The sequence below is a fragment of the Anomalospiza imberbis genome, chromosome 8 (assembly GCF_031753505.1).
Source record: "Anomalospiza imberbis isolate Cuckoo-Finch-1a 21T00152 chromosome 8, ASM3175350v1, whole genome shotgun sequence".
NCBI lineage: Eukaryota > Metazoa > Chordata > Aves > Passeriformes > Viduidae > Anomalospiza > Anomalospiza imberbis.
In genome coordinates, this window is record NC_089688.1 from 25863549 (window position 1) to 25890452 (window position 26904).

Genomic DNA, 26904 nt, shown 5'->3' on the forward strand with positions numbered 1-26904 from the left:
CCAAGGCACAGCCCTGGGCTCTCCCACCTGGCATTACAGCTACAGATCCGAGGGGTTTCTTTAAAGATGCCCTTCAAGGGTTAGAAGAACCTGCAGCTGTTTCCAATGGATCTGACTTTTATTATCTTCATAAGGTAGGTACTTATTCCTAAAAACCCTACTGAAGGTAATACATCTTAGTACATTTGTATGAAATAGATTCTTAACCAGAGATAGAGATTTTTAAACCCCAGGTAGGGTGGTTAAATTCCTTAAAATTTCTGCATGTTTTGTTAAGGTAAAAGGCAAAATGCTGAGTGAGAAATAGTTGAAGTGTCAGGCAAGGAGGGGAAACCCAGTAAGTGGATTCTTGTTAGTTACTGCCCTCCCACCTGTAATAAGGAGCTTTTGAGCTTCTCTCACAAACATTTTGTCGTGATATGTGACTTTTTACTCCAGTGTGAATCTCTACTTAGTACAAACTGAATGGGCTTCTGAGCTCTTGCATCCTGCAGCTGGGGCTGTAGGTCCCTTCATGTGGGCGAGGAATGCTGACCTTCAGATTACTGAATTCCTGTGCCACTCTCGGGCCAGCTGTCTGCCTCCTTAAACCTGCCTCTGGCTCTGCCCTACCTCCTGTTCAGGCAGGGTTCCTCCAAAATTTGGAAGATGCTGGTTAGGTGTCTGTGCTGGCTGCTGAATCCATACCAGTTTGGCAGTGGAGAGAAGCAGGTGGGAGTTTAGATGTGGGTGCTGCCATTGAGACTTTCAGGATCATTATCGTGCTTCAAACTTTTGCTAGACAAGTCTTTGTAAGCTAAGAGAGAGATTAAATGATCCTCCAGCATTAGTGCATATTTTCTTTACATCAAAACCATGCATTTCTTATAAGAATTAATTAAGCCTACAATTAGAATTGCAATTTAAGGCAGTTCTAGGCAATGAGGAAGCTGTAGTGAACTAATCAAGAAACTCAGGCTGTTGTTAAATCCTTTTCTCTCCCAAGCAGAAAAGTCTCAGGCCTTCTTTTCATGTCTTCACCTATTTAGAGTCAATGTTATTTGGGATAAAACCTTAAAATGGAGTTTAATATATAGAAAAAAGCCCACATAGGTTTATATTCTTGCAGTGGAAGGAATCATTTAGGGAAATATTCAGAAGGCAGGTTCTTCTACCTTTTGCTTTGTGCAAGATTGTAATTTTTTCTGAAAATTTCTTACATGTGGGCTTGCAAATGTGCTGTATCTTGGTGCTGTACCTTGTAGTGTTTTGGCAGTGTGAGGAGTTCTAATTTTCTGCTGTATAATTTTCTTCTACTGTATAGGATCAGTGCTGTTGGTCTTATTACAGCTGTGTACAACCACAGCTCTATTGCATCTAGTTTTATGTCCTTCACTGTAACAGTGCAGTAAATTCTGATAGTAATAATGCTAATTGTATCAGGAAGGAAAACAAACAGGGTTACATTAGTGAGGAGTCTTTTTACATACTTCCAAGACATCATTACAAGGATCTGAAATTTCTTATTAAAATGTCTGAAAGAAATTGCATCTCCTCTCCCCCTGTCTGCCATGTTGTATTATCTATTAAACATAATTTTTCTAGTGGTTTGCTACAATTAGGAAAGATTTCTAGCAGGATAAAATTGTCTTATCTAACTGAGGCTGCTCCCTTCTTCCTATAGAGAGTTGAATGATGTGGATATGATCTTTGTAGTCCTGTTGCTGAATCTCTGACAGATACATGTGCATGTCAGTTGTTAATTTAATTTTCTGAACTCACTATCAATTTTCTTGATAGATCACCCCTTAGACCTGTATGTAAAGCATGTTTTAAAAATCCCACTGCATATAGAAAACAGGTCCTGGGAGACTGATGACACATTCAGATCATTGTGAATCATGATGTGGAAAAATAGATTTGTCTGGATTTCTTTTAGGAGTTCTGCTCAGCCTTATAATAATTAAGGTTTTTCACTGTGATGTTGGAGTTCAGTGTGAAACTACACAATAACTAGTGTATTATTAATACTGTTTGCTCTTACTCCATCAAAAGAACACCTCAGGGTGCCTACTATAAATGAGATCCTGAGATCAAGGTAGGGCTTGTGCATTTTCATTTATAACCATAAAAGAACCAGGTGTGCTAGAAGTGCCAGTGTGTATTTTTTGCTGGATGACTTAATATTGTGCTACTTCAAATAGTGCTACTTCAAATTGATGGGTATTTTTAATGGAATTTTGGGTTTTCACATTTAAAACACAGCAGTGTGGAATTTGGTCGTTTGTGGGGAGGATCTACAGCATCTGCTTTTCACCCTTGCTATGCACCCTACTGCTCTAAGACCTGTGATTCCCTGGAGCAAGTTGGGGTTGTAAGATCCAGATGTAGAAAAGAGACAAGGATTCTAATCCTGAAGGAATTTGGCTTTTTGGCAGCCACTATAGGCAGACAGGTGTGGATGACTTTGGAGCTGGCTTTAGGTCTGTCACTCGATAGGGCTGCTAATGAGCTGTTTTATGCTTCCTTGCTGTAGTGGATGATGTTGTAATTCCGAGGATAGAATCAGGTTTCCTTTCGGGAGTATTGTCTGCACAGCTCCTCAAGAGATCTCTGCCCAGGATTTTTTATAGAGCTGTGGTAAAGTCTTTTCTTATGCACACATATAGTTATTCTTTTAGTAAATAGGAGTGCCCACCCAGATACTGGTATGCTCAAGCATAATGCAATGAATTACTTTCTTCATGCCTGATGGGAGGGAATTCCACAGCCTAATTGGCTGCACAGAGCACGGAGCAGGACCAGAGCACGGGGAATGCTGTCATGCAAATGACAAAATGCTCCTTTACAGTCAGATGCAGAGCGTGTCAAAGTCTGTAATGAGCCTGGCTGAATGTTTAGCAGTGCAAAGGCACGGAAGTTTTAGAATTACATTGAAAAATGCAATTCTGTCACTAATTCTGTCACTGTGGTGTGACAGAATTGCATTGTAAATGCACTGAGGGTCCCATGTGACCATTAACAACATCTTCTCAGGTCTCAAATATGTTACAGCAAATGCCCAGAGGAGGTTGAGTCTGTACTGATGAGATCAATACATATTTTATCTTTGGGTGAAAAGAATGGTAGTGAGGAATACAGCCTGCAGTGTTTTGTATTTACCTTTGCTTTCCAGTAGTTGAAAGCTATGACAAAGCATACTGGACATTGACTATTTATTTTGTTTGTTTACTGAAGAGAATGAAAGCCTGACTAAATATGTGTCATCTCTGAAACACAGCTTTAGAAGTAAGTCCAAGATTTTGCCCCTTAAGTTGAAGGAAACTTTTTTAATAACTTTTTTTTTTTAGTTTTGTGTCATTTTTCACACTTACACAATAGTGTTTTAAAAGGAGATGGCCAGCTACTTTCAAAGCATTAAACAGTGGTGGTTTTTTTTGTAACCTTTTACCTTGGGACAAGAAAAAGCAATCGATGAAAAGTTTAAAAGGCTTCATTTGCTTTTTAATGTGAACAGATCTCAGTTAGAAAGCTTTTATGTGAGTATATAGTTTTCAGCTTTGAAAAAAGGAGGATCCAGTTTATTTGGAATAACCTTAAATTTGTCTGTATTCCTAACAGAGCTCCCCTGGTGTCTTCTGTAAAAGAATCTGACTTCAGAGTGCAGCCTTCTCTTGACATATACTGGAATTTTCAAGTGATGTATGAAATATTTAAGTATCTCTGAGTAATCCCCCACTGCTCTGCTGTTCTGTGATTATTTAGCCACTGTCTGGGGAGGAGGGTAATACTGGAAGAGAGGATTTGAAAGTGGAGAGAAAAGGGACCTTGGATTTTAGTGCAGAAGGCGTTGCACTCGCAGGGAGAAAGAGGGACAATTGAGCCAGTGTGCCCCGAAGCTGATAAAGTGGTAAAGAAAAAACATTGCCTGTGCTGTGAAGAGTTTGAGGATGAGAATTCTAAGAAAGGCTTCAAGCCCTGAGATCTACAGAGCCACTTGAAGAGCTCTGTCATGGTGGAAGGGATGAGGGCCATGCACATCCTATGAAGGTGTGGGTCCTGTTAATTTAGTCAGAAGATGATGTTGAAGTTCTAGCTGTAACCTGACGAAAAGACATGGATACAGGAGTGGCAGGATTTGGCGACCAGATGCTGGAGGGAAGAGGAGAGGATCCATGTGGGTAGCAGGGTGGAAAAAGGACAAGCAGGTGGAACTGCAGAAGCTCCCTTGCCAGAGAAGAGAGATGGTTGGAAGTGGGAGAACCTGCTAGATGGTTGGGGAGATACATCAGCAGTTTGCTCTTGCCTGGATATTTGTTGAAATTATTTTCAGGTCAGTTTGGAAATATGCACATTGATCTGATACTGTTTTCTACCTGTTTTCTCTTGTATTGTTTATCCCTTGCACAATAGGAATCAATTCATAGTCTTTCACACAATCCAGCAAAAGATACGGAGAAGACCAAGTGCATGTGTTCTCTGTTCCTCTTACTCCTTTTTTTTTCCTTTCTTGTCAATACTCTGAAAAACCTTTATTGCAGAGTTTGTTACACTGTTTTTAACGCTTGTCTCTTTAACATTCTGAAGCCAGACATCCCCATCTAGTGGTTATTCCACCTTCACTCACCGAGTACCACTTTGGGAAGAAGGCTGCCCTGCACACGCACACAGAGCAGGAAGACCAGCTGTAGCCCCTGTGTTACTTTGGTGCATTCCTTGGGGGTGTCTTATACTGCTGTGAGTCCAGAGCAAAGCACTTACCATTTTTTTCCCAAAGGAAAATTTTTTAGTGCTTAGTGGGAAAAAATTGGCTGATATATGGAAGGGAATTATTTTACTACTGACACAGCTTATTATTTTATTTATGACACAGCATATACATATGAAGCTGCTTGTCATCATAACTGTGTGCAGAAAATAAAGCAGGATCAGTCTTGTTTATTAACAAGAAAATGACAAAAAGAACTAGTCACTAGACATTACTTTGTGAATCAAATTATTGCATTAAAGTAAAATTGTTGGGACTTTGTAGCACGTATAATAATGCAGAATAATATTTCTGCTGCATGTAACCCTTTTTAGCCTTTCAGAGAAAAACAAAATCTCTTGTTTTTCTTGTTGGAGTCTTGCTTCCTGAAGGCTTCACCATAATTCCCTGTTGAATAACTGATGGGAGTTGGTGGTGGCTGTGAGTCAGGAGCAGTTCAAGGCTGGTCTTTGTCTGACAGGTGCCCAGGCTGGGGCTGTAGTGCAGCCATCTGACCCTCCTTGGCTGTGAGGGAAATGGTGCCAACAAACACAGCCTATCACAACCTGGGCTGGGGAGACATTTTCAGGACCACCTGGGATGGGAGAAAGAAGGGAACTCCCCTGTTATGCAAAGGCAAAGTCAAGGTGTGCACGAGGTGTAAACTCCCATCTTCTTCCTCACAGGAAGAAGATAGTGCTTTCCCCACCATGGGGTCTCCTCCACCTGTTGGCAAAGAAATCTCTCATGGACTTCACTGCAGGAATGGAAACAGAGTTTTCTATTTCTCCTCAATCTTTAATTAATTTTGCTTCTCTTATTGAAGGCCCTTTTACTTTACATTCATACATACATATTCAGAGATCACAAGATAATTTGTTGGATCCCTCTCCATGCCCTGAATTAAAAATCTTGAGGGCCAATCAGATTTGCTTTATGATAGGAAGGGCTAAAGTGTAGCCAGACCTAGAAAGCCACAAAGGGGAAAAGAAGGAGAAAGAGGCTGTTTGTCCCTTCCCCTGCAGTAGGAGAACATCTTCAGAAGTGCCTGGCTGAGGACTGGGTGCAGAAATGGGTGTTATTCAGCTGAATAACTCACCCATGTTTATTGCTGGAGATGGTAGTAAGAATATTCAGCTGAAATTCTGAGAATTGGCTCCATTTCCACCATCCTCAAATGAGTATTTTTAACATGTATTTTATATGGTCATTTTTCAGAAGAACTCTTTACTGAGAATGTCCTACTATGAAAGTGCTTTCTATTCTCATAGCTGAAGCAGAACTGGTTCTGCATTACATCTGCTTTGATTTTTTTTTTTTGTAATCTGTTAATGACTAAAGAGCCATTGGGTGGCAGTATCAGCCAGTGAGCACCTCCAATAGTTGCTGAGCTAAAAGCAAAAGTCTAGGTAGGAAAGATGAGAAATTACAAGTTTCTTACCATGGGGATCATACATTGGTTTTTATTTGAAGAGGCTGTGTTTAACTCCACACCATAGATGTTTTGAAAATCTTTTAAAATTAAGTGTGATCTCTTTGCTCTACTTTCTTCAAAAGCAGAAGTCTTCATTTGTAATACCAAGATTTTTTTTTTTTAAGAAGCACCTATGAATGTAGAATAAAATAATTCCTATGTTAAGAATAAGGGAAACTCCAGTGCAGGAATTCTGGTTGATGTGTGCCTTTAGGGTTTGCCTGCACAGGGGCTTAGGTGCTGTTTGAGCTTGGTGTTTCTGAGCTGAGCACACACATCAGGGGAGTAGCATCTGGGATTCGCATCATACATTTATTTTCATTTTATTCAATTTTTTGGTTAATATAAAGCTCACTTGTGTGTTCAGCTTCATGACTGGAAAATAGCATTTGTGGTGACCTACTATTTAATTCTACATTTGGAGGCAGCAGACTTAAAATCCCAATGTATTTGTGATGATGTAAAACTTGAAAAACTGACTAAGAGTGCCTGCTTTTAAGCTCTATTTCTAGCTAAGCCTGTGTTTTGTGTGATAGGAATTGTAGTTATTTTGTCATGGGAATGGTGTCAGTTCCATTATAGGCATCTTCACAGAATTACTGTTTTTATATTCATGCTGTTAGCTCTCAGCACTCTCTCCTAAGTTCAAGGCTGGCAAGACTATGAAAGCTGCAAGCAAATTTTAACTTGTTCATAATAACCTTCACTTCACAAACCCCATTCTGATCCTGAACAGGAACATTTTGAGAGGTACCAAAAAAAGCCCCCATGATCATGTTGTTCACATCTTGCTTTCAAATGCACCAGATAATGCCACTTGTTTAAGCTTAGTCATGTCTGGGGGAATGTCAGCAGTCTGCATCACATGAGCTGCTCCTCAGATTTCCCAGCCTGCATCAGCATGTTTTCCTGGATAGAAGCAGAGTGGAGATGTTATTAAAATGGTTCATCCCAGAAGTTAGTATTGATATTAAATCTCAGGCTTATTCTGTGATTTTCATGCAGTATTTCACATTTACATTCAGCTGATTTATGTGAAAATACTTTAGTATATTTTTTTCCTTAAGGTATGTGCCTGAGATGGGAGAACATACATGCTAACCAACCACCCTCTTTGTGTTTTTGCTGACAATTTCATCTTCTGTTCAACCTCCAGATTTACCACCTTGGGACATCTTCGAGCCAACATTTAGCTTAATTTTAAACACGTGTATCCTTCCCATGATCTGTTTATAGACCTAATGTTGCTTGTCCTCCTTCCCTCCTTGGAGACCAGGAGGCCAAAAGGACCATTGGCATGTCCTTGCTCGTGCTTCAGGTCAGCAACCTTCTCCTGAGCAAACCCAGCATGCGACAGACGGGGAAGCACCCGCTACAATCTGGGTTTGTTCACTCCTGCCTTTGCAGCCCTGGTGATAAATGCACCCTGCCTGGAGATACTCCAGACTGGTGAGATCTTTGAGCATTTCCCCCTGAGCACCACTTCAGATGCTCAAGGACCACTGTAGTCACCACAGCAGCTGTGCAAAACCTGGAGAGGGTGAGAGACGAGGAACCAAAAAAGGGTGGCAGCACCAAAACACTGGGTTTTCTTATGCCTTGCCATCAGGTGACTCATATTCAGGACAAAATCTGCTCAATGTGTTCAACTCTGCTCCAGGGCTCTGTTCCCAGGGTCTCTGATCCTGTTTCAAGAGTCAGGAGTAGATTGGCATTGCTTCCTAAGGCTTCAAGCCTGTGTTTTGTCTGTCCTCCCCCTGCAGTCCCTCCCCCGTGGTGCACATGGAGTTGGATGCCCCACATGTGCCCATATAGGGAAGGGTGTAACTATCTTGTTGACATTGGCTAATCCAGGCAGGCATGTGAAGGGGCAGCAGAGTGTGATGCTCACATGTAGTGTGGCAGATGGCACTTGTGACTGGCTGTCTCCATCACACCCCTCAGGATCGACACACAAGACAGGGAAAGCTTTTTTGCGTACCTCTGTGTGCTCCTGACAGAGTTGCTGTAGAGCTGGGCCTTCTAGCTCCATGTACTGAGCCACACTCATTCCTGGAGGAGAAAATTAATGACTCTTTCCTGTGCTGCAAATTAATGGCAGTTCTGCCATAGTTTTATTTTCTACAACATCAGTGCATTGTATTAGGAGAAAATAACGAACAGGACCAGATGTCTTGAAGAAAACACCATCCTGCATTGGTGAAAGCCTAGATGACCATGCCCTTTTCCAAATGTATAGCCAAATGGGACAAAACTCAACTAAATGATTTGTTACTGAGTTTTCATCAATGACATCTAGGTAGCCCTGTAAGTTATCTGTATGTTAATGCTGGAGTGGGCAGCCGAGCTTATTGTGTGTATTATTCTCTTTGAAGCTCCAGTGATGGACAAAGACTTTGCTTTCAGTAGACAAGTCAGAGGGTGCAAGTGTCTGAAAGTATTACCAACACAGAGAACACAGGCTGGATCATAGCTGGAAGACCTGACTGAAGGCTTACTAAATCTGACAAGAGACTTTGAAACTGATCTGTTGTGCAGGAGGATTTTAGGTAATCCAATTAAGTAACTGCAAACCAATGCACCTGTGGAAACTGCTCAGGATCTCTTTATAATGGTGCTGTGCACTGAACACTTATCTTCACCTGCTGTCTCATCCACCCCATTATTTCTCTGTGTGATAATGAACCACTGCATTCATTGTGGACTATAATACAAAACCTAGTAGGAATAACAGAAAAGTAGGAAAAACCTCATTAAAGCAGGTGACTGTGCTCTGCCCTTAGGTGGAAGCAGCCAGCAGTAGTGCAGGGAGCCAGCATTTCTCTGCAGTGAGAAGGCTTCAGCCTACATTACATATGTGGATGACTGGGGATTTATTGGTCCTGCTTAAAGTATAATTATTTTCTCTGCTAAATTGTATTTTGTGTGCAGCAAAAATACTTGTTCGAGTATTTGATTAGCACAGTCTGTGAACCAGGCGGAGGAGAAGCATGAATGCTGAACACACAAGCAAATCTCGTCCTGGTAGAGGTTTTCCTAGCTAGAAAAGACCACTAAACAGTCAAGTCTGACCTCAGATGTAACAAAGATATTTCATACTGTGTGACCCAGAGGGTTCTTTATCATCCCAAACCCAGATTTTACAGCTCATCCCCCCAGTACCAAGATTGACCTGGACCCTGGCAGCAGCACTACATTGTGATTTCTGTAGTATATATTGGCAGATAGATTTGATGCTGCCAATCTTTGAAGCTTCAATCTCTACAGGCACTTGAGCATCTAAAAAAAAAAAAAATTAGAAATATTGATGTGGGCCTGTTTTATTATTGAACAGTGGTTGCACTTATAAACCCAGATGACTAAGGTCTGTCATTGTTTCTTGATGTCATGTTAAAAAGTATTTATGAAGTTTGAATGGTCTTGCTCGTGGTTGTTCAAAAATGTCAGTGTCCAGATACCCAAACGTTTTGGAATCACAGTTGTGTGGAATATTTCTGGTCTTCAACTTACTAGTTTAGATATAGACATTCAAGACATATGTTCAGTTTCCCTCTCTGTCATAATGAAGTTGTCAGATTCCAGTCCCAGTAAGGAAGGTGGTTGCCTGTCCTGGTCAAATTAGGCTGTAATGCTAGCTACAAAAATAATTGTAGCTTCTCTTTTTAAAATAATTTGTTTGAATATTGCTATATGGAGCTGGATGGGAGCACAGGAGGAGTGACTGTGAGAAAAAGCAGAAGAAATACATGTGAATTTTCTGCATGCACTGTGAAGACAGCTTATTAAGGTTTTTTCTTGGGTGAAGAAAATAATCTCTGTTTTACTGTGAATTACACTGTAGAGGTTAAGATAGATGAAATGCACTCCATTAAAAAAAAAAAACAACAAACTTATTGGATTTTTTTAGAAATATGGGAATTCTTACAGCAAATCCAACCACAATTCTGTCTGCCAGCATCTCATTTCTTGGGTATTATAGAAGCATGACTCTAAAGCTCATTTTTGTGGAATATGGAGATAAACTTCTTCCAAACCCCACTCTGTAGAAGGTGGCTTATGCCAAGAGACTTTTAGGCTCATATTCCATCCAAATATCAGAATGTATTCTTTATTCAGTAATATTCTCTGAGTGGGGATGCTCCCACATCTGGAGATCTTGGTCCAATTCTTTTCCTAAATTCTGCTGTTTAAATATTCAAATTGATCCGTCACATTTCTGCTTGGCTTGCATTGATGCATCTGATTTCTCAGGATGTTTTCAAAATGACGTACTGATGTTTTTTGTAACAGTAATACTATGATTCAGAAATTCTGGAGATAGGGGTAGAATCTACATTTTTTTGATGCTTGCTGCAATAAAAAGAGATTTTTAAACAAGTGAAGAGACTTCAGGGCCCAAAAATTATGCTTAGGTGATTTATATAAAAAGGTTGACCACTAAATTACAAAGTCAAGTCTAAACAATCTCAAATTAGAGTGTTAGAGAGCAAAATTTCCTGAAAACCTGCATCACAGGACTTACAGCTCCTCATCAAATATATTGTTACCTTTGACTCAATATCTCTCCTTGTGTGCCAACTGCTCAGCTAAAATCTGTTCTCAGCTACATTACTTCATATATGCTTTTTCATTTTTTGATCCAAGTGGTCTGAATGTATTTTTTCCTTACTCCCACTAATATTTAAAGACTACCAGTGAGCCTTTCTCATCTCACCAGCCTCTGAGAGCATCATATTACCTTAGCAGAGGGCATCAGGCAGTTAGGAGGCCTTGCATGTGCCAAAACAGTGGGTATTGAGACTATCTGAAAACAATGAAGATGCTCCCGGCTGAAATTGAACCAGCTGAGAGACTTCACAGTCTCTCTCTGAAGTGCATCCACTTTCAAAATTAATGGCTTTTTAAAATCCCTTCTGATCACTTTTAAGGTTGCAAAAAAAAGCTAAAACAGCACATAATAGTGACTGTTAGCTCATTTATTCTGAATGGCACGTCTTTCCTTGTGGGCAAGTAGAGAAAGGACTAGCTGCTGGTTTCTTTCTTCTTTCCTTCTAGCTCAGCAGATAGATGAGGGGAGGACATGCCACAGGGATGAGACTTGACAGACTGCCTGGAACACCAAAGTTTTGGGGCACGTTCTTTCCCTGGGTGTGAAGGGAAACTCAAGTATCTGATGACAGATGAAAATGCAGGTTGGGGAAAACCCTATAACTGAGAGAGGGAATTTTTTCCCTCTTTGGAGAGATCAGCAGCCATGCAGCCTGTGTGTTAGGCAGTGTTTTCTGAAATCAAACTGCCTGTGTTACTCTCCTTGCTCTCCCTCACCGCTGGCTTGCTCTGACTCGGTGGAAAGAATGCCAGTCCGCCGGCTGACAGGGTGCAGTTGGCTGGGCCGGCAGCTGCGGGCAGGAGAACCTGCAGCGCTCAGTCACATGAACCATGGGCGGGCAGTGCTGGGGATTAGCTCTGCTCCTGGCCGGAAAGGTCCCCATGCGGTTCCCAGGCTGAGCTCACCATATGTGCTTCACATGATTGTCCTGAGGGTGACATGAAGTGGAGAGTTCAGATCCGAGTGAAAGTTGGTTTGTGTTTCTTCACCCCGGTTAATGTAATGCAGATGCAGAGCAGAACTTGAGGGCGCCTGTGCTGGGGGGAGATGTGACAGGCTGTAGAAAAACCCTGTAGCTTTTACTAATTCCTTCTCCTTCCCCTGAATTTTACGCTGTTTCCTGATGGGAGTTGTATGTGTGAAGGAACCCCTTTGGACCACCTGTTAGGTGCCTTTCCCCTTTCAGTCATGGTCTTTGCCATCTCTTAAACATTGGGGGTTTTGTATTTGGAGAAAAGCCAAATACTTGAACAATAGTTTTCTCCTTTTGAGGGGCGGGGAGAGCTCTCTGACGCGGTGCAGGAAGGAAGAAATAAGGCAAGAAAAAATTAGAAAATATGGATGGAGGGCCCTCCAGTCTCCTCTTTGAGCGAGTGTGAAGTATTGCAGGATTATATTTTTTTAAAGGTAAGAGGTGTGTACTTGCAGGCTGATTTAATTAGCGTTTTGCCTTACTGCAAGGTAATTTTGGAAATGGCATCTTCCATAGAAGGATCATGTCACATACAGAGAGCCAGTGCTATTGCGAAACGTTTCCAGACTAATGCTGGTAAAAAGAAGTTTAACAAGCTCTGACTGTCAGTAACATCGTCTGATGGGCTGAGAAGGCTCATGTCCCTGTGGCAAAATAGGAATAGTTGCCTTATTTTGTTCTTTGTATATGAGAGAACAGCTCATTTATTTATTAATAATAGAATTTAATTCTTAATTGACATATGTACTATGTCATGTTAGAAGCAGAGATGGCAAAATAGAAGGTTTTCTGTCTATGTTCATTTTTTAATAGTGTGAAATATGGGAAAGATCCCATATGCCACCCAGATGTAAGGTGTAATATATTTGGGTTTATGAAAGTGCAAAATTTGTTCTTGGAAAGCTTTGGTTTTTAAGGAAAAGGTGGATCAGCAATAAGAAGAAATACGCTGAGATAACTTGCCGAAATCTGCATGCGGGTGTGCGGACTCTGCGCTACCTCTTGCTCTTGCTTTGGGGTCCCAGCAGAACTTGTGGCACAGGTCAGCGCTCGGACACTTTTGGGGCAGTGGACTTGTGCTGGATGATGATTTTTCCTTTTGATGAGTGTTTCCAAGCGGGTGGAGAGCTGATTTGAGCGATAATACTGCTCGAGCTAACAAATACCAGCAGTGCCTTTCCTCAAATCCTCAACTGTCCTTAGGAAGCAGGACAAACATGGACAAATTGCTCAGGGGATAAAATGTGATGTATTTGAGTGCGTGTTTTAAGAAATTGTTAAAACTTCAGCTGGGTAATGCTTGTTGCCTTCCAGAGCAAGGGCTTGCTTTGTAAAATTCAGTCTCCTTCGGTCTTCATTAGTGAGCCGTGGTTTTCCTGCAGTTTGTCTAATTAGACTGTGACCCTTTTTCCAGTAGGGTCCCATGGTATTACACTGTACAGAAACAGGATTTTGGTGCTGATACTTGAAGAGATCGAGAACATATGGCATAAACATCAACCGATATTGTTTGCCATCCACACTTGCTGTGTGTAATGCAACAGGACCGGCTCCTGTTGGCCACGTGATCCGCCTTCCAGTCCTCCATTTGGGGTGGGTTTATTTTTTTTTGTTCCTAAAGTTGTGACTTTCTGGAAGGAAGCGTGTAAATAATCGGGGTGCAGAGAGCAGGTAGAATGTCAGTGGGATGTTACTGGGAGGCATGTGCGCAACGCTGACATCGGCTCCTGGCCCTGCTCCCTCCGCACCAGCTCGCTGCTCCCGACAGCCCTTCATGTTGCAAGAAGGTAAGATCATGTCGTGTCACCCGTGTCCACCCACCGTCGTGCCGAAATGCCCGCGTCCCTGTCCTCTCAGCAAGGAGGGACACTAACATGCCAAGTGGAGTATCTAAGCAATCTTTAGGATTTCATTTTGAAGTACAGCTCTTTCCATAATGAAGGGAAAAGACAGGGAAGTGCAGCTCTGGCGGCAACAGCTAACTGGGATTTCAGATTAAAGATAACGGTCTGCTTTGGGCAGTAGCTTCTTACCGTGCTTAGCTTTTTGTAATAAAGGGCTTTTAGACTTTAAAAGACATTCCACACCCAATTGTATCCTATTGATTTGCCATGGTTTACCACCCGGTAATAAGCTTCATAGTCTGTGTTAGTAGGCACAAAGCAGAATTATATTAGTGCTGTTTACAATCAGTGGGCAAAGAGTTATTTGCAAATCATGGAAGAACTCAAAATACCAGAATTTTTTGAAGATGTTTGAATTTGGAAATGGCTTCATTAGGCTATGAATAGAGTTCTTTGGAATAAAAAAAGAAAAAAAGAAGAAAAGAAAAAAAAGAAGAATCAAAGCATTATTATTTTTTGTTTGTTTTGTCATTTATTGTTTGGGGTTTTTCTAATAACTGATATTTTATACTTCAAGAGAGCTTTTTATTTTCAGAAGTAAAGCCTGGTAAATAAATATGATAATATTAAATAAAATTTTTTTTTTTTAAAAAAAGCAATAGCAGTAATAACTTTCTTAGATGTCTTTCCACACAAAAATGAATCTGGGTCCTAGGGTGTTTTGCAGTTAAAAGATACATCAGTAACACAAAGTGTAACATCTACTGTGCAGGCCAGTGGGATAAGTAAAAAGTTATTTTTCTTCAGTCATGTAAGCTCCATAGACGTTTAGACAATAGCTACTCAGCAGAGCATGTGCATTGTAGTAGAAATGGACAGACCATCAAGCAAAAATTAAGAGGGAATAAGGCAGTGCTTAACCAAAAAGTAGTGGCCGGCCGTCTCCATTGACAGTTCTGTCAGCAGGACTGGGCAAATGCCCAGCTCAGTGTTGGGGAGAGGATAATATCTTCAGACTTTTTCCTTCCTCACGGCAGCCACATGCAGTGCTCTGAAACCTGATATTTTTCATCAAAAACAGATTCTTATTTTCTGCCTTAGTATACTAATCAATTTTACTGTGCAGAGCTTGGAGCATATTAACTGTCAGTTGCTTCTAATTAATACTGAAGGCAGACAGAAAGAGAGAACAAAATAATTGATGTTATTTAATACAAAATGCCTCTTCCAATTTTGTTTCCTTTGTGGAAAACTCTTTTGGTTCCTGTTCAAGATTTAAGCACAGTCCTGTTTTATGTGTTGTTTCAAAAGGTTGATTGAATGGCAGTTTATTATTCAAGACAATAAATTAAACTTCTCAAAGCCAAAGAATTGCAACAGTCCTGGCACAGGCTGTTTTCTGCCAGAAGAAACATGCTCAGGTCTGATTCATACAGCTGTTGCCCTCTAACATAAAAAAAATAAAGAAAACCTCTTATAGATCTTTTAAGATTCACATTAAATTTCTTTAGCATAGAAATTGGAATTCATTAAAGAAAACAGTGAGCAACATTCATTGCAAAACAGATAATGAAAGCTTCTAGGCTAAAATACACTGTGTGTTACTTCTGTGTAACAGTATGAATATTATGGCCTAGTATTAAAGGCTGATTTCAAAGAGATCATGGAAAGAGAGCAAACTTCTTTGATGTTTTATGCTTAAATTGAATATAACCAAAAAGGGATACAGGAGCATTGCTCTTGTTACAGTGAAATCAGGAAGGCTTTGCAACGTGCTTCAGTAACAGCTGAATTAGATTGGGGCTTCACAAGGTTCATGTATAATTTATGTACACCAGTAGCATGTGAGAGTACCTAAACAATAGGAATTTATAACATTTATGTTGTTTTAAAATATACATAAAAGGGAAACCGAAAAATAGGCCGAAGTATATAGTCGTATAATATAAATATCTTAGGAAATCCACAGAGGTTCTGGTTTTCTAATCATAAATCTGATTGAAAAATGGCTGAAGCTTCAGGGGCTTTGGTTGGTTTTTAAAAAAATGTATTACTTTAAATTGCCAACATTTCAACATTAGCAGTAAAGAGAAAGTAAATAACCTCGACCACTTCAGATAGGAGCTATTCCAGCATTTCTGCTCCTGCACTCATGTGCTATGTTGGTTAGCAGCACATAGCATGTAAACAGCTTTTAGGGGAGATGGTGATACTAGATTAATTCTGAAATTATTGTGATGCTCCTGGGTGACTTGTGGTCAAAAGCTGTCACTTTTAAGCTGACCTAGGGTACAAACGGAAGATCTCAGGTTTGCAAGCGATTTCTATAGCCTGTGTCAGTAGTATTCTGCCAGAGACTTAGTTTACTAATATGCTTTTTCATTAAACTTTTCAAATGTATCACTGGCACTAATATTTAAAAATAAAAGGAGAGTTTAATTTTTTTTTCCCCACAAATGGCAATCCTTTCTTTGGACACAAATGAAGCTACTTAGAAATAAAAATCCTTCTTCGTACTCTACCCTTTCCACAGTTATATGTCATTTTCCTGTCTACAAACTGAAGATATTACCTTGGTAAAAGGTCTTTTATAGTGTCTTACGTTACTGTGAAGTAGAAATGGCTTATTCAAATGAGGAATTATCCGCCTACCACATTATGGCTCCTACTTTCAACATACAAATGAAAACAGATGTGCCTCCAGGCACTGCAAGATATTGATACATTCAAACTTATTATTATTGTAGTGGTTAACAATGCCATGCAGAGAACACATTAACAGGAGGTGTGGTGAGATATTACTGTAATATCTCTTGTAGTAAATACTATATGTCAAGAATTATTTTTCAGTTGGGCATTTGTCTATGCGCTCATGTAAAAACGTTTAAAGTGTTTCTGACTTGTTTTTGTTTTGTTTTAAAAGTCTGCATTTTCTTTTCTTCATTACATTAAAATAAGCTTTCCAGATCCTTTCCCCTCAGAATTCTGTTCTTTCCGAGGGGAGGCCGGGAGAAGCGCTGGGAGCACGGAGCCGTGTGGCAGAGCAGCAGCACCCCGGGGCAGGGGTGCATCTGCTGGAGCCCTTGCCCTGTTCCCGACAGAGTTACCTGGCACTGCCGATGCTAATCCTTGTCCCTGCCTTTTTGCTCACCCTATGGATTTGCATTATGGTCCATGCCACCTCTTCTCCTGCTTTTCACCCCCCAAGAGACTTTCTGTGCTCCTTGGCCCCAGGCAAGTCCCCAGGGCTGTTCTGTTGGCAGCTTGGGGCAGGAGCAGGAGGGGTTTGAGGACTTAGCACCCCGACCCCATCATCTGCACAGGGCCCATGGCTCTTGGGGTCCTGAGTTATTGGGGTCCTCCAACATCCCTCCTTACAGGACCCCTGCTGGGATGCTGGTTTGCAGGTTTGATCCAACCAACCAGGACTTTGGTCAGTAAAGAGTATTTGAAGCCTAGTTGATAAGAGCTGTTGCTGGAAGGGTGCTGGGGAGGCAGGTATGGGCTGCATGGCACTGCCAGACTGTCATAGCAAGCATTGAAAGCTTCACAAAACTGTGACACGATTTGTCTGCTAATTTAGAACTTTACAACACATTACTGAGGGCACTGATCTGGTGCTATAGCTATTTCTGACAGGTTTTAATGTAAATTTAAAATAAACTTCGGAAAATATTGTTCTTTAATTTCAGTAAATAAAGGATTACATTTCCTTGGGAAGCAGTTGCAGCTAGATGCTTGCAGTACAGCTAAAGGAATTAGTATGGCTGCCTACCGAAATTTAAAATATAGACCAATGTTCCTATGTGCACACTAATGCTCAGACACAATTTAAATATCACAAAACAATACAATAACTTTCCCACCTTTTGGAAATAGTGACTTAGAGCCTTGGGTTTATGTAGTACATTTGCTAGACTATGTGCCTTTCTTGAAAAGACCTGAGCTTTACCTAACTAAATATTTATGGAGAAATGCATTGCGTGGGGGAAAGCAGAAATAAGCCCAGTATGCAATCTGGAGTTCCACACAGAATAAGAAGCATATTTTCAGGATAAAACATGTACTGAGTAACATATACAGGTAATGTGATGGCCAGCGCAGACCTCGGTGGTACCTGGTATTGTTCTTGTAAGTGCCAACTGTTTTCTATGGCACTGGATTCAGCAACTGAAAGCAGCTAGAATGAAATAGAAGCAAATGTTGTTGCAACGTAGCCAGAACACGTAGTTGATTTTTAACAACAATCCGAGATAACTTCCCCAGAAATATAGAGCAAGAGTTGTTAATAAGAAATCAGTCTCACCAGAGGTGATCCACCCTTTTATTCTTGCAAATGCAAATATGTTTTGTTGGGTTTTTTTGCAGAAGTGACTGTCAGGGAGGAATACATGGTCTCCTAAGCATGCAAAGCAGAGCTTCAAGGTGGATAACATGTCCTTGAATTACTGGTGTTTGGAAAGCAAATGGAAAGCGTGCCGCACTTTCCTTATTTGGAACATCCTTAGTTTATTTGATGCCTTCATTGATAACTTGGGTGAGCACAGTATCCATTAAGTCTGTAATTGGTGCCGAGAAGAGAGGATTTACAAGTGCTCTGGAAGCACCATGGGAATTCAGAGTAATCCTGACAAACCAGATCTGACTTAATGTGGATGCAATATTGATGAGGATAAAATGAAATTGTGATACAATTAATCCTTTGGACAGTCAAAAGAAGCAAAGACTGAGCTAGTCCTTATTGTGTGGGAAGTCAGACCAGCTGAGCTCCCAAGATTCCTCCCAACCAGCATATCTGGGCAATATCCCTTCAGGAAAGGGGTTGGGTGTAACAGGGAGCCACAGGGCTGTTATAAAGAAAAGCAATCAGCCTGGGATTGCAAACAAGTGCAGTACACAAAATGTGTAGAGAAAGGAGCTGGGATGATTGCAGAGAAGATATGACAGCAGCAGCCACAGGTAAGAGAAGCCTTTCTCTGTGGGCATGGGATGATGGGCTTAGGGGGTCAGCAGACAGCCACCATAGGGTTTTGATGAGTTTTATAAAATTAAGGGGATTTGAGCAGTAAATTATCCATAGAGGTCATGAAATATCCACCAAAGAAGCTTCCTAAGAGCAGATTGAACAAATATGTCCTGAGTGGTTGAGTTCAGCTTGATCCTTCTTCAGGAACTGGTCTAACTATCCTCCTAAGATCACTTCCAATTTTATTTCTGTGATCAAAACAAAGAACTGTTATCCAAGACAAAGCTACTGTGTTTTGCCCCTTTATCTTGTTCCTTTCTCTGTGAAAATTGCCTGGTAAGAGGACCTTTTGGCTTGAAAGTTTCACACAAGCAGAAGGACTCTTGGTAGGAGGCAAGCACTTAACTCCCATTAGCTTTGTAAACATCAGGGTTAGCAGCTCTGTGATAACATTTTACATTTCATCTTCTAGATAACTGTTAGGTTAGATAATTGGCCCGTTAGTAGAGTTTAGCATTGCCAAACATGCAAAACTCACTTGGCAAAGCATATGTATACATTGGCTGATGTTTTATTTTCCTCTCTCAGTAGTGTAATGGAAGGCTTTAGAAATCATTATTTGGGATAAGAAAGGTTTTACTTGCAGCTTATACATGTATTAAAGTAGCTTAGGGTTTTTAGTGCTCCCCATCATTAGCTGAACTTACTGGGAAACATGATCTCTTTATTTTATCATTTCTAACCAGAACTCAGGAAAAAAAATTGTTCGTAGATGATTTCAGAGCTTAAACTATGAAGGTGAAGGGTTTTCTCCTTTCAGCAGTCTTTCCAAGCTTTTATGACCAAGAAATTAATTTTACTTAAACAAAAAAAAACCCAACTAAACAACTTCTTGTGGACCTGAAGGGAAAATGAACAGTTATTTAGTATCATCCAGAAACAATCAAAGGCTATAGGAGAAAGTTCCAGAGTTCATTTTTTAACCAATGCTCCAGTCTTTGTTGGTATAAGTGCTGGATTTATTCAACAAGCAAAAGTGAATATAGACCCTGTATTGTTAATAAGATCAGCAAAACAGCATTATATTAAATGTAATTATAATAATTAATTTTTATTATAATTAATATATGTTGTGGAGTTTGCTGAACTTTGTCTTTACTCCTAACAGTGTTTGAAATACAACATTGTAGTTCCCTTGTGTTCAAGAGGCTGGATTCTGTCCTTACATACAAACATGCAATTTTAATGAAGTGCTGTCAAATTATGTATTTTAATTGAAAACTACGTCCACCCCTAATATCTTGTCAACTTCATCATCAAACAGTTGACTTGTATATTTTTAAGGCATTTTTATATGCTTTTTTAGTACAGTGGCAATTGTTTTGGATGAGTTTAGAGAAGGCAGCCCAATATATTTCACATAAATGATACATTACAGGGAAGGGATGTTCATATTTCTGCGTAACAGAATGATTTTGTGCTTGCATAATTAGGAAATGGTTCTGTGTGATGTATTCAGGAGTCCTGGATCATAACTTTAAACTTTGCTAGCTGATTCAGGAGCAGCTTTAGAAAAACCAGCATGCTACTGCACACATTTAAATCTAATACTGTACTAGTGCAGAGTGATGATATGTTTAGGATACTTGGGTACGTTAATGTCCTTGTCATTTTAATTCTGAAATTTTAACATAGTAATATAGACTGCTTAGGGAAAAAAAGGGCACGCTCTGGAACAAAAATTACCAAAAATTTTTCATGCGAATATTTTGACAGGTAGGTGTAATTATATCTAAAGACATGTCTCAATGAGGGAATGCAAAAATCTTAGATGCAAGATTCATGGAAGTTACGAGAAAAATTCTGCACTTCTATGAGTTAATCTTTTTTTTTTAAATATTCAAATTCACACCTTATGCAGCATTTCAAATATTTGTGAATATATAAATAGTTGCAACTCAGATCATTAATTTATTAGTACAGATTTTTTTATTTCTTTCCTAATTTTGAAAGGTGCTGGGCAGCATTTTGAAACCCTTAGCTTCATCAGTTGATAGTCAAGCTCCAGGTTGTTGGTGTGCTCTAATAGACATGTTTTGTGGTCAACCTTTTCATCACTCTTGTAGACAGGATTGCTCAAATAATCCAGCCATCTAGATACCTGAACTCTGACACTGTTCCTGGATACTAAAAGCATAATAAAGATTACAGGAATAGCAGGTGGGCTGAATTGATTTATGGTGATATGACCTTGCCAGTGTTTGCAATCCCATTGTGAGTGCTGCGGTATCAATGTACAATTTCAACTCCCGTCTCTCAGAGCTGTGTGAAAACTTGCCTGGGCTATGGATTTCTTTGTCAAAACTGTGGGGCAGCACTCCTGCCTGTCATTATTTCAGCAAAGAAAGACCATTTCTGGCCTTCCTAGTGGTGCTGGTGTAGGCCAGCTGTACAGCGGGTGTTAAATAAATAATTGCAGAGGACAACTTCTGTTTACTTTTTTACATTGCTGACCTTATAATCGGGAATGTTTTGCACGGGATAGAGCTAACTCTGTCTGACGCAGGCCAATTCCCCGAGCGCTTGATGGAGAATGAGCGCTTCATTCAGCTGCTTTCAATCATCTTGTGGCAGAGACCCCCCACGAGCAGGTGGGGGCTGCCTTTTGGTAACCTGAGGATGAGCTGGGGGTGGGAAGTGTGTCCAAATGGGGAATGGCACCCACTTAGCAGAGTGCTATCCTTACCTTGTGTTTGCACTTTCCAGTAGGTTATTAAGTCTGTAGCAAGATTATTTACAAAATTATGTTATCAAATACATAAACATTGTGGTAGTAGAATAGAAACTTTCAAAGCTGTGCACGCTGACCCAGTGTATCTCTTGTGCCACGTATTTCACAACAGAACAGAAATCCTCAAATCTGGATATCTCTCTAAAAGATGCTTTATGTACAGCTCTTCTCCAACCTTCTATCTGCATGTCTGCTTTCCTACGGACCCAAGAGCAAGCACTTCCATCTTTGCCTTGGTTAGATGATAAAATATTCTGTTTCTGCTGTGGGAGGATAAATATTGCAACCTGAAACACCCTAAAATCTGGAAATTCATAATAGACATGGATTTTGAAAGTTTGGCCATTCTATTGGTGCATGGGACAACTGTTCCCTCTTATTCTGTCCATCTCTAAGTGGATTGGAGGCTGTGGCTTCTTTATACAACGTTCATTTTCAGTAAGGTTTCCCACAGCCCCAGTCTTTCCTTGGTTTGGACTGCTGGCTTGCAATCCAGGGATGAAGCCAGCAGGCACAGGGAGCTGGTGCTGCCGTGCTCCACAGCAGAATCCAAAGGCTGTTGGTCTGCAGTGGCCAGAGCATTTCCTGTGCGGCTGTGCAGGGCACTCCTGGCCTTGCCTTCCCCATAGCCAGCAGCAGATCCCAGGAGCGAGCGCAGGTGTGGGGAGAGGCAGCACCCAGGGCATTGCCCAGCTGGGGGTGCACGTTCTTAGAAACAGTGTTCCAAACTTGGTCAAGACATGAGGAGCCTGAGGCAGCTTCAGGGCTCATGGCAGTGTCAAGTGAGATGGCTTCTCTGGAGAGGGAGCCTGTGCCTGTGTCCAGCAGGTAGCCACCAGAGCTGGGAAGTGGCTGCAGCTGTTGGGATAAGCACACTGCTGCGTAGGCTTGCAGCAGAGTGGAATTAGATTGCTGGGAACAGGAGTCATCTGTGGCTCCTGAGCTGAAAACATTATATGCTGCTGGCTTTTCTTTTTGAGACCATTGGGCAGATCTTATTTGCATGCTTTGTAAAAGTTTTTAAAAGAGTTTTGCAGCTACTTAAAGAGCAAAAGGTATAACTAGCTATAAAATGAAACAGTTGTCAGGACCGTGGTAAATGCCAGAAAACACACCATGAGGCAGGATACTCCAGATGCTGGTGGCACAATACAGCCTAGGCACAGGGCCATGCCATGTCCCCCCATGGCAATGACAGTGCATGTGCCGTTGTGACATCCCCTGCTCATTGAGCCCCTCTCACCACGTGCACTCCTCAGCAGCTTTTGTGGGTCCTCAGGATCTCCTGGGCTGGGGTTTCTGAGGCCCTCCATGTTGTTTTGACTGTACTTGCACCCTGACTCTCATCCCTAATCACATTTACAGCAAACTGGATTGTAAGCGCAAGTCAGAGAGTAAGTGATGGAAACCACATGGGGAAAAAAAAGGCACCTCAGCTCTGAAGCTGAGCACTGGTGTCAGCCTGTGCTGGCAGGGAGTCGTGTCATTACATAATGATGCATTTATCCAAACGGTGTTTTGTGTTTTGGGAGACAGATGTGCCTTGCAGTTGCTAGTGGAAGTTAAATGTTAAATATGAAACCCATTCATTTTCTCTTAGTCATACTTTGGATTTAACCAGATGTTTTCCTAATTTGTGGTTTTCAAATGTAGCATGCTGACAAGACATTTATCATTAACTACAGCTTCATCCATGCAGTTTAGCAAATTGGCCAATTATTAACAGTGAGGGTTGCGTGGTGGTTGATGCATAGTTCCTGCTACTTTGAAAGGCCTCAATTGAAACTCAATACATTTTTACAATATAAATTAATTGAGCTTTGGACCACATCCGTGTTGTGTGAATGTTCTCTGCTCTCACTGTCAGAATGAAGAGCCATTTGTAATGCAATGAGTAGCTGTGCTGTCTGTGAGCAGAGGTGGTAGAAAGTGAAGGATAACATTTTTCTAGTAGAAGCATGAAAATGATGGTTTGGTGGTGGTGCTGTGAACTGATGAGATGTCTCAAAGGTGTTTCCCAAAGCAAGGAACCACCATATGCCTGAAAAATTCATCTCCTATTTTCCCAGCTCTGGAATTCAACCAGGCAATTTAGTCATTTATTCATCCCATGTTTGAGATTTGAAGAACAACAGTCAGTGTACCTCTCATTTCTAGGAAGTATAAAGACATTGATTTTCACCAGCTGGTACTGCAGAAATTTTGTCTTACATTCCAGCTGAACAAGGAAAACTCTTCAGGACAGCTTGTTTGTAGTTGCTTCTCATTCAGTTTTTTTCCTCCTCTATATTTGCATTTGCAAAACTATAGACTTTGTTACAGAACAAGCTTCTGTGCAGATTAATAGCACGGGGACTGTAAACAATTAAAATAAATGCATGTGGAATATTTTCTCTTGCTTTCTTCAGCCAGATGTGCTAGGTGGGAAATACCTATGTGGCTGGCTTTAAAATCCCATTTGATGTCCTCTTCTTCACATCTGCCTATTTTGTAGGAAAAGGGAAAAGTGATGGTATCACAAAATCAGTCAGGATCAGTGATGTCTCAGCAGGGAAGCTGGAGGTTGCATGAAGTGCAGAAGAGGGGGAAAATTGCTGATTCGGGCATGGTGTGGGAGGGCCTGTATGGCCTTTGCTTTCCGAGTTTGGATACACTAAATCTCTGGAAGTGGCTGTGTATCCCGTGCTGGGCTTTAACGGGAGGTGAGCGTAGGTAGGCATGGGGTGAATTTGGCTAACCCAGATGCTGATCGTTTGCAGTGCTGCCAAGCTCCTGGAGAAGAGTCCATTCTCTGTTGGCGCCCCGAGCCCCCTGCTCCCCTCACCGGCGAGCCTGCAGCTGGCGCAACTCCAGGCACAGCTCACGCTCCACAGGCTGAAGTTGGCTCAGACTGCCGTCACCAACAACCCGGCCGCTGCCACTGTCCTCAACCAGGTGCTCTCCAAAGTGGCCATGTCACAGCCACTCTTCAACCAGCTGAGGCACCCCACGGTGATGAGCGCCCCGCAGGGCCACACCGCAGGCCCGCCCCAGGGGCCTGGTATCGCCGGCACCAGGTTCCCCTCCGGTGGCATTGCCTTTCCTGGCCAGAGCCCGGCCTTAGCTGCCCAAGGGGGAGGTTTGGGAGCCGTCCAGGCCCAGGCACCCAATGCAATTGTCATGAATCCCTTTGGAAGTGTCATGGCTCCGGCCTCTGGCCAGCAGCCCGTGGTGGTGGGTCTCAACAAGGCAGGTGCTTCCACATCTACTGCTGCAGGGGGCTTTTATGAGTACAACAAGCAAAACACCACGTCTCAGGCATTCGCCTCGGAGGGGGAACAGTCCAGCCAGCATGGCTTCCTTGCTGGTGGCACCCACACTGCCACCCCAGCAGCAGGGCCACGCTATGAGAGTCACTTTGGGGCTCCGGGCCAGCTGCAGCACGAGGCGGCAGCGACATTTCCCAAGGAGTCCTACGGGGCAGCAGCACAGCATGGTGCAGCACGGGCCTTCCCCAGCGACCCACACACGGGCTCCCATCCGAAAGGAGATCCTGGCCCTCTCTTGCATGGCAGCAGTACAAGCAACCAGTGGGAAAATATCCCTAATTTCCCCAGCCAAAACAAGCCTGACCTCATGCCCGGCGACAGCCTGTGGCCGTCAGCGAGTCAGCAGCAGTATGAAATAAGAAACGAGCTGTACAACCCCGAAGAGCCGACACCTGACACAAAGTTCAGCACGGCCGCCCCCCCCGCCTTTGGCCGCCTCAACCACAGCGCGCAGAGCTTCGGCAGCCCTCGCATGAGGCAGAAGGAGGAGCGCGGTGGCGGCACGCCCGAACTGCCCACCCGCTCCCTGCCACCACACCAGCTTGGCGACCTCCGCGGCGTGGCCCCTCTCCACTTCCCCCACGTCTGCGCCCTGTGCGACAAGAAGATCTTCGATCTGAAGGTGAGTGGTTTGAGGGCGTCCCTGGGCACGCTTCAGACCCTTGAATGGGCTGTCAGGTGACTGATCTGGCCAGCAGCTCCTGCCACCCCTCACTGCCAGTGTCCATCACCACACAGGTGTCCTGAGAGACGCAGTAACAAAGAGCCATAGTTTTGCTGAGGGCGTGGAACATCTGTTTCATGGCAGTTACTGGGGCTTCGAGATCCGGTTTTGTTCCACATGCTGCTGTGAAAGACGGTGAGATTACAGCACTGATGTGAGAAACGTGAGGTCTGAGCCGAGGTCCTGGCTCACCTCGTGGGCCCAGAGCAAACTGGGGAGGAGCTTGAAGCTGATCCCCTGATACTCAAGCCAGTGTTGCAACCCCACATCTGTAGTTTCATCTGCTTCTCCTTTTCTGATCCCAAAGGCTTTCCCCTAACAGCCTCATGGAAGCAGCTTGCTTAAACAAACCAGCACATTTTTTTGATAAACTTATTTTAACTATTCCTCTGTAGGGACTTTTTCTTCCTTGTGTCTCACATGAATTTTAGGGCTCAAGGTCCCCAGGGACTTTGACTTGAAAGCAAGAAGCTGCTCAGGACATGTGGTACAGACTGTGCTCTCTCTCACTTCTCTGTTCATGCTGCCAAGGGAGCTCCAAATTCAACCTCACCCTCAAGAAGCAGCTTCCCAGTTTCCCAGGCCGTGTGTTGTAGGTCACGTTATTTAGGTCAGGTCTGGAGAAGGCCACTTAAGTGGTCCTCTGAGCCCCAGAGCCACCCATGGTTGTTCTGGCCTCCTGGTGAGCCCTGTTCAACAAATCCTTATGACCTTTTCTGTCACATCACAGGACCAGCACCTAACCATAAAGGCATGTGTTCTCATGCTGATGGTGGCCTGACAATAAAATTATAACAGCATATATGTAGGAAGGAAAATGGCCAGAAAATTAAATAGTACCTGATCCCTACACACCCTGGGGGCTTGGGGTATTTGAATATATTTCTTTCATGTTTACATTTTACTCTTTTAGCAACTGCTTGTAAAAGGTTCTGCTTTGGTTACTGCAGCTTGTGGGGCTGGGCTGAAGCAGACCCTTTCTAGGGCATGCTGGGCATTTCGTTTTTTTATTAAACACTTAAAAAGTGCAGGGGGAATACCATCGCAGTGAGTTTCAGGGGATCTGTTAGTTGGTGTTTAATGCAATTCCTCAACTGGATCATAGAAATGTAAATAGCTAAATGTACTTTGACAAATGTTGCTGATCTAGTGAAATAATAAGCACTGTCCTGGCTGCCTAGAATACTGGACATATTCTTTATGGACATTACAGGAATTGAGGGTGCTTAGCACCTTGTAGGATGAGGTCTTCAGCAGTAGTGAAATAACTTCATTATTAGAAATACACTGAATTTAAAAGCTAATGTAGAAAAGGTTTCCTTTTGTAAAGTAACTGATAATTTAACATTCAAATAACGAATCAGTAAATGCATTGATCAAAAGTGTGCTTGGCTCTGACATTACATGGTTTGATCTTCAGCATCTCAGTATTGTTTTTAGAAAAAGGTAAACTGAATGGAAGAATAAACTTCTGTAAATTTGTCTCAGG

The 26904-nt window shown here is 42.1% G+C and overlaps 1 protein-coding gene across 5 annotated transcripts in view; it reads left to right on the forward strand.

Moving 5' to 3' along the window:
• RBM20 (RNA binding motif protein 20) overlaps positions 1-26904 on the forward strand; it is a 99365-nt gene that overhangs the window by 51698 nt on the left and 20763 nt on the right. For all 5 annotated transcript variants that reach the window (XM_068198027.1, XM_068198025.1, XM_068198024.1 and 2 more), the window contains exon 2: positions 24143-25313. In XM_068198027.1, coding sequence (XP_068054128.1) covers positions 24143-25313 — 1171 coding nt within the window. The remainder of the gene's footprint in view (positions 1-24142; positions 25314-26904) is intronic.